The sequence below is a fragment of the Podarcis tiliguerta genome (assembly GCF_965153285.1).
Source record: "Podarcis tiliguerta genome assembly, chromosome: 4".
Lineage (NCBI taxonomy): Eukaryota > Metazoa > Chordata > Lepidosauria > Squamata > Lacertidae > Podarcis > Podarcis tiliguerta.
The window spans coordinates 705,026-721,247 of record NC_139537.1 but is presented as its reverse complement, the minus strand read 5'-3'; the positions used below and the strand labels follow the sequence as shown (position 1 = coordinate 721,247).

Sequence of the window (16,222 nt, the reverse complement as noted above, 5' to 3'; positions counted from 1 at the left end):
TCCTTTAGATCTATCCACCCCTTCATGGATCACTGCCTTGCCGTGGCGAAGGGGCTTGAAGAACTCAGAGAAGCTATGAACTATGCCGAGCAGGGCACCCAAGATGAACAGGTCATAGTGGAGAGTTTTGACCAAAAGTGATCCACCTGGAGCAGGAACCGGCAAGCCACTCCAGTATCCTTGCCAAGAAAACTCCATGGACAAAGACAACAGGCATATAAAAGTTATGACGCTGGAAGATGAGCCCCTCAGGTCGGAAGGCGTCCAACATGCTACTGAGGAAGAGCGGAGGACAAGTACAAGTAGATCCAGAGCTGATGAAGCGGCTGGGCCAAAGCCGAAAGGATGCTCAGTTGCGGATATGCATGGAAGCGAAAGGAAAGTCCAATGCTGTAAAGAAAAATATTGCATAGGAACCTGGAATGTAAGAACCATGAACCTGGGTAAGTTGGATGTGGTCAAAAATGAGATGGCAAGAATAAATATTGACATCCTGGGCATCAGTGAACTAAAATGGACGGGAATGGGCGAATTCAGTTTGGATGACCATCATATCTACTACTGTGGGCAAGAAACCCGCAAAAGAAATGGAGTGGCCCTCATAGTCAACAAAAGAGTGGCGAAAGCTGTACTGGGATGCAATCTCAAAAATGATAGAATGATATCCTATCCCCTTTCTGAGGCTGGTATTTTCAAATTCGACAGCTCAGGACCTGGGAGTCAGAGCAGTGTTTCTGTTACCGCAGCCTCTTTCTCCGGGGGATTTAGTCTTTCCCAAAATACTCCCCCTCTTTCCAGTTCTTGGGAGGGGGGTTGCACTCCTTTCTATGGCTTCAGAGTAGCTTTTTCAGTCTCTTATTTTAGAATGTTAAAAGCATAGTCTTTACTTTCTACTATATACAAAGCGGAAGGCTGACATCCTGTTTAGACCTTCCCGCCTCTGTTCCGATCATTCTTAAAGAAATTTAAAGTCCCGATTCTTTTCCAATTCAAGTTTTCCAAATTAAAGTCCTTCAAATTTACTGTAGTTTACTCACGATTATTCTGTTTTGTAATCCAAATTGTAACAAGAAGAGGTAGAACGCTCTCTGATTGGCAATGCGACGTCGCTCTGAGAAGGTAGCGATAGCCTCACAGCACCACGCCGGCCCCCCCTCCGTTCCCCGGGGCTATTTACGACCCGGAGACGATCTGGAGCTGCGCTTTCGGTGCCCGCTGAGTCCCACGGCCGTAGGCTTTCCCCGCCTGCGGTTTTATGGAGTTTCTGCGTCGTCGAAGCAGTAAAACCCCGTCCTTCTCAGAGCTCTTCCTCTGAGACATCAGAGGAAAGCAGCCATCTTCCGATCGCGTTCAGACCCGGAAGCCCCGATAAGCTCTTCGGTAGATTTATTGCTTTATTGTTCGGCGTCCAGCACGCTTCCCCTGCGAGCCTCTGCAGGTCGTAAAGCAATTAGCAAAGTAGCACAGCAGAGCGTGTGATTGAAAGAGCACTTCCCAAAACGTTGCTTCTGTTCTAAAGTCTCTTTATTGTCACAAAAAGCAAGCATTTACAAAGTCAAATCCCATCTGACTGGAGCTGCATTTTCTGACTCTGCTTGCAGCTACGCAACAGCAAAACTGCTGCTTTCGATTTCCACTGAACTCACAGCATTCCAAGCTGCTTTCGTCACATCCTGGCTTACTTCCCTCGTAAGCCCGTCCCCTCAGTCTCGAGGCACAGAAGGTTAACCCTTCACTACACCCAACATATCCTACTTGTATTACACTGACCGTGAAACACCCAGATAGTGTGATGTATGACAGCAAAAGGTGTGGGCAGAATTTGTCTCATAAAACGGAATATAAATGCTCCAAAATACATAAATGAAATACTTGAGGCCAAACTTAAGCGTTCCACATGTGATCTTTCCCCAGATAATGAAGCATTTAGATATATTTATATAAATATTTACTGATTTATTTTTATTTTATATTTCCACAGGATTCAGCTCCATGTCATGTTGCTGCTTTGTGCAAAAGCTGGTTTCAAGATAATCATATTCCACTGCTGGAATGGCCTGGGAATAGCCCAGACCTTAACCCAATCAAAAATCTTTGGAGCCGACTAAAGAAACTTGTTAGTCAGACGCAACCCAGCAATAAAGCCCAATTAATAGAGGCAAAATTAATAGAGGTTTCACATTATTACAGCTGCAGAACTAAAAAACTTGCTTCACTCCATGGGAAAGCGTTGTAAGCGTTGTAATTAAAGCTAAAGGTTCCCAAACTCAGTATTAATTGACATGGTGAGAATTTCTGTTAGAAGATTGGCAGATGAAAATGATGGACTTTGCAAATCTGGTGACACTGACAGGAAAACCAGCACGATTAAGGATTCCAGAAGGGTTGGAGTAAATTTATACGATATCTGAAAGATTATTGTAAGCAATTAACATCACTTGCAGGGTTGTCTGAAGACTTGTAATGAGAAATTTTCTACCTTTCTATATTTAAATTTTGAGCCATTCTGTAATGAGTGTAATAAGAACTGGAAAATGTACAAATTGCAATGATATAAATGTTAATTTCGAAATCTGAGGCCGGAGGGAAGGAAGGTGAGGCTCCAAAGAGCCAGGGTGGTATAGCGGATAATGATGATATGAATGTACAATATTCAATGGAGAATAATTTTTAAAATTATATATATAAGAAAAAAGTGTAATTTGCTGCTCAAGGTTTATTTTGGGGGTGTTAGGTAAGTTGTTCATTTTAAAGTTAATGTACTTTTTATATGGGGACAGATTGTTATGATTAATGTTTCTGGTTTATATAAGTGTTGGAAGCCGCCCAGAGCAGCTGGGACAACCCAGCCAGATGGGCAGAGTAAAAATAAAAATTATTATTATTATTATTATTATTATTATTATTATTATTATTATTATCATCATCATCATCACTGCTACTGCTACTACTACCTGAGATTCAATAAGCCTGGCTCTTCTCTGGGATGGATTTTGTTTGGCCCAGTCATGGCATCCCCTCCATCTCCAAAGTCAGTCGTCTCTCTGGTCAACCCAAGACTGACAGCAGCAAAAACAAAAACATAAAACTTGACAGAAGCTACTTATCTTTCTGCACAACTCTGAAGCTAAATAAAAAAAAGTCCTTCCAGTAGCACCTTAGAGACCAACTGAGTATGAGCTTTTGTGTGCATGCACACTTCTTCAGATACCAACACTGAAGCTGACATTGATATCCCCCTCCTGGGGGATATCATCAATTTATCCCTTGGCACGGGGACATTCCCAGGAGAATTGAAGGAGGCAGTGGTGCGCCCGCTCTTAAATAAAACGTCATTAGATCCTTTAGATCTATCCACCCCTTCATGGATCACTGCCTTGCCGTGGCGAAGGGGCTTGAAGAACTCAGAGAAGCTATGAACTATGCCGAGCAGGGCACCCAAGATGAACAGGTCATAGTGGAGAGTTTTGACCAAAAGTGATCCACCTGGAGCAGGAACCGGCAAGCCACTCCAGTATCCTTGCCAAGAAAACTCCATGGACAAAGACAACAGGCATATAAAAGTTATGACGCTGGAAGATGAGCCCCTCAGGTCGGAAGGCGTCCAACATGCTACTGAGGAAGAGCGGAGGACAAGTACAAGTAGATCCAGAGCTGATGAAGCGGCTGGGCCAAAGCCGAAAGGATGCTCAGTTGCGGATATGCATGGAAGCGAAAGGAAAGTCCAATGCTGTAAAGAAAAATATTGCATAGGAACCTGGAATGTAAGAACCATGAACCTGGGTAAGTTGGATGTGGTCAAAAATGAGATGGCAAGAATAAATATTGACATCCTGGGCATCAGTGAACTAAAATGGACGGGAATGGGCGAATTCAGTTTGGATGACCATCATATCTACTACTGTGGGCAAGAAACCCGCAAAAGAAATGGAGTGGCCCTCATAGTCAACAAAAGAGTGGCGAAAGCTGTACTGGGATGCAATCTCAAAAATGATAGAATGATATCGATACGAATCCAAGGCAGACCTTTTAACATAACAATAATCCAAGTTTATGCACCAACTACTGGTGCTGAAGAAACTGAAATTGACCAATTCTATGAAGACTTACAAGACCTTATAGAAGTGACACCAAAGAAGGATGTTCTTTTCATTATAGGGGATTGGAATGCTAAAGTAGGGAATCAAGAGATAAAAGGAACAACTGGCAAATTTGGTCTTGGAATTCAAAACGAAGCAGGGCAAAGGCTAATAGAGTTCTGTCAAGAGAACAAGCTGGTCATCACAAACACTCTTTTCCAACAACACAAGAGACGACTCTACACATGGACATCACCAGATGGGCAGCATCGAAATCAGATTGATTATATTCTCTGCAGCCAAAGATGGAGAAGCTCTATACAGTCAGCAAAAACAAGACCTGGAGCTGACTGTGGCTCAGATCATCAGCTTCTTATAGCAAAATTCAAGCTTAAACTGAAGAAAGTAGGAAAAACCACTGGGCCGGTAAGATACAATCTAAACCAAATCCCTTATGAATACACAGTGGAAGTGAGGAACAGGTTTAAGGATTTAGCTTTGTTGGACAGAGTACCTGAAGAACTATGGATGGAGGCTCGAAACATTACACAGGAGGCAGCAACGAAAACCATCCCAATGAAAAGGAAATGCAAGAAAGCAAAGTGGCTGTCCAATGAGGCCTTACAAATAGCGGGGGAGAGAAGGCAAGCAAAATGTGAGGGAGATAGAGAAAGATACAGGAAATTGAATGCAGAATTCCAAAAAATAGCAAGGAGAGACAAGAAGGCCTTCCTAAATGAGCAATGCAAAGAAATAGAGGGAAACAACAGAATGGGAAGAACCAGAGATCTGTTCAAGAAAATTGGAGATATGAAAGGAACATTTCGTTCAAAGATTACCATAATAAGGGACAAAAGTGGTAAGGACCTAACAGAAGCAGAAGACATCAAAAAGAGGTGGCAAGAATACACAGAGGAATTATACCAGAAAGATATGGATGTCTCGTACACCCCAGGTAGTGTGGTTGCTGACCTTGAGCCAGACATCCTGGAGAGTGAAGTCAAATGGGCCTTAGAAAGCATTGCAAATAACAAGGCCAGTGGAAGTGATGGTATTCCAGCTGAACTATTTAAAATTTTAAAAGATGATGGTGTTAAGGTGCTACACTCAATATGCCAGCAAGTTTGGAAAACTCAGCAGTGGCCAGAGGATTGGAGAAGATCAGTCTACATCCCAATCCCAAAGAAGGGCAGTGCTAAAGAATGCTCCAACTACCGCACAATTGCACTCATTTCACACGCTAGCAAGGTTATGCTTAAAATTCTTCAAGGAAGGCTCAAGCAATATGTGGACCGAGAACTCCCAGAAGTGCAAGCTGGATTTAGAAGAGGCAGAGGAACCAGAGACCAAATTGCAAACATGCGCTGGATTATGGAGAAAGCTAGAGAGTTCCAGAAAGACATCTACTTCTGCTTCATTGACTATGCAAAAGCCTTTAACTGTGTCGACCACAGCAAACTATGGCAAGTACTTAAAGAAATGGGAGTGCCTGATCACCTCATCTGTCTCCTGAGAAATCTCTATGTGGGACAAGAAGCTACAGTTAGAACTGGATATGGAACAACTGATTGGTTCAAAATTGGGAAAGGAGTACGACAAGGCTGTATTTTGTCTCCCTGCTTATTTAACTTATATGCAGAATTCATCATGCGAAAGGCTGGGCTGGATGAATCCCTAGCCGGAATTAAGATTGCTGGAAGAAATATCAACAACCTCAGATATGCAGATGACACAACCTTGATGGCAGAAAGTGAGGAGGAATTAAAACACCTTTTATTGAGGGTGAAAGAGGAGAGCGCAAAATATGGTCTGAAGCTCAACATCAAAAAAACGAAGATCATGGCCACTGGTCCCATCACCTCCTGGCAAATAGAAGGGGAGGAAATGGAGGCAGTGAGAGGTTTTACTTTCTTGGGCTCCATGATCACTGCAGATGGTGACAGCAGCCACGAAATTAAGAGACGGCTGCTTCTTGGGAGGAAAGCAATGGCAAACCTAGACAACATTTTAAAAAGTAGAGACATCACCTTGCCAACAAAGGTCCGGATAGTTAAAAGCCATGGTTTTCCCAGTAGTGATGTATGGAAGTGAGAGCTGGACCATAAAGAAGGCTGATCGCCGAAGAATTGATGCTTTTGAATTATGGTGCTGGAGGAGACTCTTGAGAGTCCCATGGACTGCAAGAAGATCAAACGCATCCATTCTTAAGGAAATCAGCCCTGAGTGCTCACTGGAAGGACAGATCGTGAAGCTGAGGCTCCAATACTTTGGCCACCTCATGAGAAGAGAAGATTCACTGGAAAAGACCCTGATGTTGGGAAAGATGGAGGGCACAAGGAGAAGGGGACGACAGAGGATGAGATGGTTAGACAGTGTTCTCGAAGCTACAAACATGAACCTGACCAAACTGCGGGTGGCAGTGGAAGACAGGAGTGCCTGGCGTGCTCTGGTCCATGGGGTCACGAAGAGTCGGACACGACTGAACGATTAAACAACAACAGATCTATCCAATTACCGCCCGGTTTCGAATCTTCCGTTCCTGGGTAAGGTGATTGAGAGAGCGGTTGCTGAACAGCTTGGTGGGTTTCTGGATGAAACATCGGCTCTCGATCCATTCCAGTCCGGCTTCCGCGCTGGTCATGGGACCGAGACTCTCTGGTTGCCCTAACAGATGATCTTCGTAGACAACTGGATCGAGGTGGGTCAGGGCTGCTGATTCTTCTAGATCTGTCAGCAGCTTTTGACATGGTCGATCACGAACTTCTGGACCACCGCCTTGCCGACGTGGGGATCCAGGGCACAGCCCTTCAATGGCTGCGCTCGTTTCTCTCTGGTCGGGGACAGAGGGTGGCGCTTGGGGGGGAATTGTCATCGCGCCACTCCTTGGTGTGTGGAGTACCTCAGGGTGCGATGCTTTTCAACATCTTTATGCGCCCCCTCGCCCAGCTTGTCCGGAGTTTGGGGCTGGGTTGCCATCAGTATGCTGATGACACCCAACTCTATCTGTTGATGGATGGCCATCCTGACTCGGCCCCAGACACACTGACCAGATGTTTGGAAGCTGTGGCTGGATGGTTACGTAGGAGCCGGTTGAAGCTAAATCCTTCGAAGACAGAGGTCCTGTGGCTGGGACGGGACGATATGGGATTGGGGGGGCAACTCCCATCTCTTGCGGGGGCGCAATTAGTGCCAGCACCGTCCGTTAAGAGTTTGGGTGTAATCTTCGACACCTCCCTTTCCATGGAGGCGCAGATTGCAGCTACAACAAAGGCGGCATTTTTCCATCTCCGCCAAGCTAAGCAGTTGGCTCCTTACCTCTCTCGCCCTGACCTAGCCACTGTGATCCACGCGACGGTCACCTCCAGACTGGATTATTGTAACTCGCTCTACGTGGGGCTGCCCTTGAGACTGACCCAGAAACTCCAGCGGGTGCAGAATGCTGCAGCGAGACTCCTTACGGGGTCTTCGCTGTGAATTCACCCAGTGCTATACCAGCTGCACTGGCTCCCGGTGGAGTACAGGATCAGGTTTAAGGTGCTGGTCTTAACCTTCAATGCCCTATAGGGCCTAGGACCCTCGTGCCTACAGAACCGCCTCTCCTTGTATGCCCCACAGAGAAACTTACAGTCTTCAAATAAAAACATCTTGAAGGTCCCAGGCCACAGAGAAGATAGACTGGCCTCAACTAGAGCCAGGGCTTTTTCGGCCGTGGCTCCGATCTGGTGGAACACTCTGTCACAAGAGACCAGGGCCCTGCGGGACTTGACATCCTTCCGCAGGGCCTGCAAGACAGAACTGTTCCACCAGGCCTTTGGCCAGGGCACAGCCTGACTCCCTCCATCGGCAATTTCGCAGAGCTCTGGCCCAATGGTTGCCAGTGGCTTGAATTAATTAATTTTATAATGAATGATTTTAGAGTGTTGTTTGTACTGTTTTATTGTTGTTAGCCGCCCTGAGCCCGGCTTCGGCTGGGGAGGGCGGGATATAAATAAAATTTATTATTATTATTATTATTATTATTATTATTATTATTATTATTTAAGAAGCCTTGGCAGTTCAGACAAGCCCAACCATGGTATAAAAAGGCAGAACTGGAGGAAGATGGTTCACAGAAAAAACTGGAATTTGCTGTTCAAGGTTTATTGTGGGGGTGTTAGGTTCCCATGTGTGATAGGCGGCGCTGTTGAGCTCTGTGGAAATGTATGAGGCTTGTCACGTAGAGGTATTTTTTGAATTTCCAGGCAGATAGGACGATCCCATAGGGAGCCTTACCAAGAGAGGCCACGATCCCACGATTCTCCTCCATGACGTCCTTATGCAGAACTCTCTGGTCAGGATCCAGCAACGCCTACTCCTCGTCCGTGAAACAAACAGCGACGTCTTCAAAGCACACTGGACCCTAAAAGAAAAAGGGAAATGTCCTCCTCTGAGACAGCAGAAATATGATCTGCTACACAATGCTCTGTGGTTTCCTTCCTGTAAATTGCAGTGTTATTTCAATAGGATTCCTTTGCTGCACATTTTAATTCTGGATGCCTATTTTGACATTTTAATTGAATTATTTCATTAATTATGGGTATTCGTCTTTGTGCAAATAGTTGGTACTCCACCTTCTGTTTTCCAAGTCATTCTGCCTACGCAAGCATTCCAGTTTCCCAGACGGAAGGATCCACTTTCTCCTCTCCTCGTGAGTTGTTCTGGGGAGGTTCCCTCCCAATGCCCTACAGCCAAATTCAAGGGGTTCATGGGGGCATGGAGGGGGGGGGAATGAGGGGAAGGCCCCATTTTGCAACAGATGGGGCTGGCTAGGTGACTCCTGGCCACTATTTGTTATCATCTGTCCACAGCATAGAAGCCTATTTTAGCATTCATTGATGAATATAGAGATACAAGAAGCCTAGTCTGGATGGCCATCTGTCTTGGGTGATCTAGCTGAGACTCCTGCAATGCGGGGGGTGGGACTTGATGACCCTTGGGGTCCCTTTCAACTCTAGGATTCCATGAAAACTGCAACTACAGATGAATCCTACTGGCGACATTCAGAAGGCTGGCGTCACAGAGTTATCTGCGCAGGAAATCCCACAGTTCACAGCTGGAGTTTACTAATAGCAAGAGGACGATGTTCACAGACTTGGCTGAGTTTCAGGCCGAATGAGAAGAGCAGCTCATTCTCGGAGGGTCTGTCAGTTTGCATTTCTTAGTGCAGAAAGTATGGATCTGATATTGATATTTCCTATACTAATTCTCGGAGGGTCTGTCAGTTTGCATTTCTTAGTGCAGAAAGTATGGATCTGATATTGATATTTCCTATACTAATTCTCGGAGGGTCTGTCAGTTTGCATTTCTTAGTGCAGAAAGTATGGATCTGATATTGATATTTCCTATACTAATTCTCGGAGGGTCTGTCAGTTTGCATTTCTTAGTGCAGAAAGTATGGATCTGATATTGATATTTCCTATACTAATTCTCGGAGGGTCTGTCAGTTTGCATTTCTTAGTGCAGAAAGTATGGATCTGATATTGATATTTCCTATACTAATTCTCGGAGGGTCTGTCAGTTTGCATTTCTTAGTGCAGAAAGTATGGATCTGATATTGATATTTCCTATACTAATTCTCGGAGGGTCTGTCAGTTTGCATTTCTTAGTGCAGAAAGTATGGATCTGATATTGATATTTCCTATACTAATTCTCGGAGGGTCTGTCAGTTTGCATTTCTTAGTGCAGAAAGTATGGATCTGATATTGATATTTCCTATACTAATTCTCGGAGGGTCTGTCAGTTTGCATTTCTTAGTGCAGAAAGTATGGATCTGATATTGATATTTCCTATACTAATTCTCGGAGGGTCTGTCAGTTTGCATTTCTTAGTGCAGAAAGTATGGATCTGATATTGATATTTCCTATACTAATTCTCGGAGGGTCTGTCAGTTTGCATTTCTTAGTGCAGAAAGTATGGATCTGATATTGATATTTCCTATACTAATTCTCGGAGGGTCTGTCAGTTTGCATTTCTTAGTGCAGAAAGTATGGATCCGATATTGATATTTCCTATACTAATTCATTCAAGAGGGTTCCGGAAGCTTCTCTGCGTAAAAGAAACAAGCAGAAGGTTCCTGGTGTTTGGGTTATTCCTTCAGAGAAGCTAAGTACAGCTGGGTTAAAGGGGTTCTGTCATCTCTTCTGTCAAGGTCATGCTGACTATAAGAAGAGGCCAGAAGGAGCCTGGGTTTCACTTTCTCTCTCTCTCTCTCTCTTCCTTCTGGTGTTCTGTACATAGTATGTGTTAAGGTTAAGGTTAAGTGTTAAGGTTTAGACTTACAATAAGTTTAGGTAAATTTAGGTAAGCTTAAGTTAAGTCTGCTGCAACTGGATTTCTTATGGACAGGGCCAATCCTGAATGTTTTGGATTTGGGACCATTATGCTCATTTTCCTTCAGTAGCAGTGAAGCTCTGCTGGATGATAAATAATTGCCTCTGGTCTATTTCGGGGGAATCCTGCAATGTGTTTAGGTTTCACTCTGCTAACTATACATTGGAGTTCTGCTCTGGGTCAATATTGAGCAGAATTCCCTGAGCCTCTTCTTCCATGAAATCAGCTGCTGAGAGTGAAGTCCCCTGGCTCCCCACAGCTTTCCAAGTCCCCCCCCCCCTCTCTGGGGTTCAAGCGATCCAACCGTGCAGCCTGCCTTTGCTCCTCCATTGTCAGACGTCTCCTGGCTCTGAGAGACGAGCAGGGAGGGGGGCTTCTGGCAGAAGGAGAGGGAGCCAGGGTCTTTTGCCTCACCATCCCCACTACTGACTCCCTGTTGCTACTCAGCTTGGGGGGGGGGGAGTGTCCCCAGATTCATTGAAAAATATCTGGTAACCATACTCTAGCCCTCCTAGAAGGAAGATTGCAATGCAAAATGTGGAGGCAACGGAAGGGATTTATGTGATGTGAATCAGCCTGGTTGCTCCTGCCTTCCAGTAAATAATAATAATAATAATAATAATACTGCATGCCAAGCAGATGTTCTTGGTTCCCCATATTTCACTAGCCTTTCAACATTATTCTATTAGCAACTCTGGAGATTCCACCTGCCTCTTTCGAAAGGAGAAAACTCACCTGATTAAAGGATTTGAGGTGATGTATCATTTATAGGGTAAATTTTATAGAGGTGGGTAAAACCTCAGTGCCTAGGACTTGCCGGTCGCATGGTCAGTGGTTCGAATCCCCGCGGCGGGGTGAGCTCCCGTCATTCGGTCCCAGCTCCTGCCCACCTAGCAGTTCGAAAGCATGTCAAAGTGCAAGTAGATAAATAGGTACCGCTTTATAGCGGGAAGGTAAACGGCGTTTCCGTGTGCTGCGCTGGTGCTGGCTCGCCAGAGCAGCTCTGTCACGCTGGCCACGTGACCCGGAAGTGTCTTCGGACAGCGCTGGCCCTTGGCCTCTTTGAGTGAGATGGGCGCACAACCCTAGAGTTGGACACGACTGGCCCATACGGGCAGGGGTACCTTTACCTTTACCTATCATTTGTATACAGTGGTACCTCAGGTTAAGTACTTAATTTGTTCTGCTGCTGGCGTGCCGCCGGAGCATGATTTCCTCCCTGATCAGGTACTATTTCTGGGTTAGCAGAGTCTGTAACCTGAAGCATATGTAACCTGAAGCGTATGTAACCCGAAGTACCACTGTACTTTTTATGAGTTCTATGTTTTCTTTTGATGAAGGGTGGTATATCAATTCAATTAACAACAACATCTAATATTATTATTATTATTTATACCCCACCCATCTGGCTGGGCTTCCCCAGCCACTCTGGGAGGCTTCCAACAAAATATTAAAATACAGTATTCCATCAAATATTAAATGCTTCCGTAAAGTAAATGCATGAATTTGGAACTGACTGACAAGGGAGTCATTTGTATCTTGTGAAAAATGGATGCTTGGCTCTAGTGGGGGTCCTCACCTGGGGGTCCTCAGGAGTTGCTCCCCCCCACCCCCACTCCCCTGCTTCTGTCTCCTTTTCTTGCATTTGGACTCTCTGCCGCTCTCAAGACTGACCCCTGGGGTGGGGTCCCTTTTTCTTTGCTCTGAGGGCCAGGAATGTATCTAGTCAACCCCCTGAGGGCCAGGTGGGCGGGGCCAAAGACATTTTCTTTGGCAGGTTTTTTTTAAAAAATTATTATTATTATTATTATTATTATTATTATTATTATTATTATTATTATTATTATTATTTTATATAGCTTAACGCCCCCCCCCCCACAGCCATTGACACCAAGGTCCCTGGAGGCTCAGGGAGTAGCAGCGCCCATTTCCAGCAACAATCCCTTTGGGACAGAGAGGATGTGGTCCTGGGATGCCCTGCTCTGGGTGCGAGGGGATTGCTGCAGTGGCCTCCGTGGGGAGCTGCCCTGGGAGACACTGGGAAACTGGTCCCCAATGCAGCAGCCAGACTCTGGGCTGGGATCCCTCTCTTTACTCCTGGCCTTCCTCTCCCAACTTTTTTTTGGGGGGGTGGGTGTCTAGTCCACCTCCTCGTCCAGCTTTGGAAAACCATTTGCAGATGTTTCCTGTTCTGCAATGACGCTGAGAGACGTCACAGAGAGTTAAAGTCCCAGGGACTCCTTTGTTTGAAGGAGGGAGATTTTTTCTGAAGCGTGGGGGGGGGGGGGGGCCAAATGAGTTTGGGATCCTCTGATCCGCAGGAAGGAGAGCGTGGCAGACCCGGCCCCTCCCTGGCAGGACCCTCTCCTCCCTGACTTGGGGTCCCCCCCCCCGCAGGAGCAGATCAGGCCCCCCAGGCCCCCTCCCCTGCCGCAGCCCTGGGACCCCCACCAGATCCCAGAGAGAGAGGAGACTCACCAGATCCCAGAGAGGAGACTCACCAGATCCCAGAGAGGAGACTCACCAGATCCCAGAGAGAGAGGAGACTCACCAGATCCCGGGAGAGCCAGCGAGGCAGGAAAGGACTGGGGAGGGAGGGGCCTTGGCTCTGGAGGACCTGCCCCCCACCCCTTCCTGTCCTCTCTAGGAAGGCAGCTCGGTTCCCTTTAACCCTTGCAGGGCCGAGTCCCCCCAGCTCAGCCCTCTTTCGCTTTGCACAACCTGACCCACACGCTCCGCCCTGAAGAGATCCCGGCTCGCAGCGCAGAAAGGGTGGGGGGAGTGGAGATCCAGAGATGGGGAGCAACTGGGGTGGAGTGTGGAGCCTGTGAAACTGCCTCCCACCCCCCCGCTCCCTCCCCCCTCCACTTTCCCTCCCGGCTGGACCAGCTTCTCTTGGGGGGGACACGCCCCCTCTCCCCCCCCACCCACCCATAGCTTGACATATTCATGGCACCGTTTTAAAGCCGATTTTGCGGGGAGGGGGGCGCCTATGCCCCTGGTGGGGGACTTCCTTGCCCCCCGCTAGATACGGCCCTGATCCCAGGGTCATCTAGTCCAACCCCCAGCAAGGCAGGAATCTCAGCTACAGCATCCATGGCAGATGGCCGTCCGATCTCTGCTTAGAAACCTCCAAGGAAGGAGAGTCCACCACCTCCCAAGGGAGACCTTTCCCCTGCCCAACTGCTCTTAGATGTCCCTCAAGGCAGCGGGTCCTGAGTTCTAGCCCTGCTGAAATCATCACACTGGCTGCCAAGGAGGAACCAAGCAAAGTTCAAAATAAATAAATCCTATTCTCATCATGAACTTCTTAAGCATGTTGCTAGGCAAACACTCAATAGTACGCCTTTTCCCCTCCCAGAAATGCTGAATTTCTAATTCAGTGGACCAAAAATGGATGGTTGTTATGTTTAGGGAAGCTTTTAATATCTGATGGTGTATTGTATTAATATTTTGTTGGAAACTGCCCAGAGTGGCTTGGGAAACCCAGCCAGATGGATGGGGTATAAATGAATGAATAAATAATAATAACTGTTGTTGTTGTTAATTGAATTGATATACCGCCCTTCATCAAGAGATCTCAGGGACACTGAAAACATAGAACTCAAGAAAAGTATACAAATGATGAATCACCTCAAATTCCTTAATCAGGTGAGTTTTCTCCTTTGGAAAGAGGCCGGTGGAATCTCCATGGTGGCTAACAGAATAACGTTGAAAGGCTAGTGAAATATGGGGAACCAAGAGCATCTGCTTGGCATGCAGAATGTCCCCGGGTCAGCCCCTGGCATCTCCCGCAAGGGCTGGATGAGACCCCTGCCTGAAACTGGGGGGAGCTGCTGCCAGTCAGTGTGGACAATGCAGAGCTAGAGGGAGCCCTTGGTCGGGCTCAGCAGAAGGCAGCTTCTGAGGCTACTTCAAAGCTCTGCAAGATCAAAAGGGATAGATATTCCCTAAGCAAACCAAATTTAAGAAACTGGAATCACGGCAGCCGGAATTTTGCACAGGATTCCAGCTGTGGATTCTGACCAAGGCAGAAGAGAGCAGGACTCGGACCTCCCTTCATCTGGACACGATGCACTTCTGGGGATGCAGGCGAGAAGAACATTTGCCTTCCTTGCGGCTGCATTAAACAGTGTACTCAGGTGGAGCTTGGGATCCACCCAGACCCAGAGATCCTTTTCGCATGTCCTGCTAGTCAGTCCGGTGTCCCCTGCGCAGCAGAGTCTCCCTGCTAATTGTCCCAAATTAAATCCAGGGGTCTTGTGTGAGGGAAACTGCGATCCAGGGAGTCTCTGGCAGGAGATAACGAGACAAGAAAAGTTTTATTTACAAAAAAGAGAATGGTGAAACAGAGTGAAGACAGGAGATGTGTTCTTTCAGGTAGAAGTTAACTTACTACTTCAGCTAAATGTCTCAGGATTCAACACGGTTCTGCAGGCACAGCTTCCCTCCAATTCAGTTGCTGCACTTCAGGGAGATGTTCAGGTTTCCAGAATAGGTGGTGAAAGGCTGAACTCCTTTTCTGCTGCTTCTCTCTCATCCCCTCCCTTAGTTATGAGGGGTCTTTCCGTGAGGTACTTTTGACACAGCCCAGCTTCCTTCACAGCGAGGGGCCACTTTTCCTGGGTTCCCCTGAGGTATTTTCCTTTGTACGCCAGACCCAGGGGATCCTCTCAGCCCTTGCCACGGACTTGGAAATCTCCTCTTCCTAGAAGATCTCTCTCCTCCTGACTGGAAGGAGACCCCAGAAGAAGAGGAGAGTCTTCCCACAGCTTCTCCCTCCAGCTTCTCTCCCATCTGAATACTCCCTTCAGACCCTCAACATGGTCTCCCCATCTCAGCCGTGAGGCTCCTTCCTCTGGCTCCATAGATATTCTCCTCAGAGCGGATGATCCACTCAGGTCAGAGCCACTTCTCCCTCCCTCCAACCCCTCTGACTCTCTCTCTCCCCAAACTGTCTCCTGGGCAGCTCCGTTGCCACTGCGCAGCGCTCCTTCAGCTCACCGGGTCTCGCCTGGTGAATGGGGCTTGGGCTACAGAGTGGTTTGGCAGGGCACATCCCATCCCATGAGTATTTGAACCATAGGACCTCAGAACTGGATGGTTGGAAGGGACCCTCGAGGGTCCTCTAGACCAACCTCCTCCAGTGCAGGAATCACAGCACAAGCATCGCTCCATCTTCCCTGTGAACAGCCCTTCAGATACAACAGAAGAGCAGAACCCTTCACAGAGATGGAAGGGAACCACCAGGGCCATCTAGTCCACCCCCCTGCAATGCAGGAGTCTTTTGCCCAAGATTGAAGCCACAACCTGGAGATTAAGAGTCTCATGCTTTGCTGACTGAGGTGTATCGAAGTTCAGCAATTTTTCCTCATTTTTGCGCCAGGTTAGGCTTGTTAGGATATAGTTCCACTCCACCTTAAAAGGGTACAGGCATGGCGTTTGTGTGTCACATGCCTGTTTACATGCCTGTTTACTCCCAGCACTGCTGGCAACTTCCGTCCTATGTAGCTTTTGTGTTACGGCTGTTTCACTGGACACAAAGGCAAGCAGTCATGGTTTCCTTTGTTCCTGGACTACGCTGAATAAATGCTGTAAATTATGCTTGCATATATTTCTCTGTCCGCCTCTTTCATTGTGGATGATTTATACACTCTGCTGACAGATGATTTATACACGGGTCTTGGAGCATAACTGAGGCTCGTGTCGCTAACTGATTGATGCTGTTCCATGGGAGACCAGTGATCGTCCGGAGCAAGCTGGGGGCCTGCCTG

At 47.0% G+C, this 16,222-nt stretch overlaps 3 protein-coding genes across 8 annotated transcripts in view; all 3 read right to left on the bottom strand.

Annotated features, from left to right (window-relative positions):
• HPX (hemopexin) overlaps nt 1-16,222 on the bottom strand; it is a 512,404-nt gene that overhangs the window by 73,196 nt on the left and 422,986 nt on the right. The window lies entirely within an intron of this gene.
• LOC310675545 (uncharacterized protein) overlaps nt 1-16,222 on the bottom strand; it is a 288,356-nt gene that overhangs the window by 32,377 nt on the left and 239,757 nt on the right. The window lies entirely within an intron of this gene.
• LOC310675631 (uncharacterized protein) overlaps nt 1-16,222 on the bottom strand; it is a 136,517-nt gene that overhangs the window by 11,562 nt on the left and 108,733 nt on the right. The window contains exons 1-2 of one of the 4 annotated variants that reach the window (XM_083436597.1): nt 13,000-13,136; nt 8,352-8,478 (exon numbers count right to left, since the gene is read on the bottom strand). The exons of the other annotated variants lie outside the window; for them this stretch is intronic. Coding sequence (XP_083292723.1) covers nt 8,352-8,385 — 34 coding nt within the window. The 5' untranslated portion in view covers nt 8,386-8,478; nt 13,000-13,136. Of the gene's footprint in view, nt 1-8,351; nt 8,479-12,999; nt 13,137-16,222 lie in introns of those variants that run through there. 4 annotated transcript variants of the gene reach the window in all.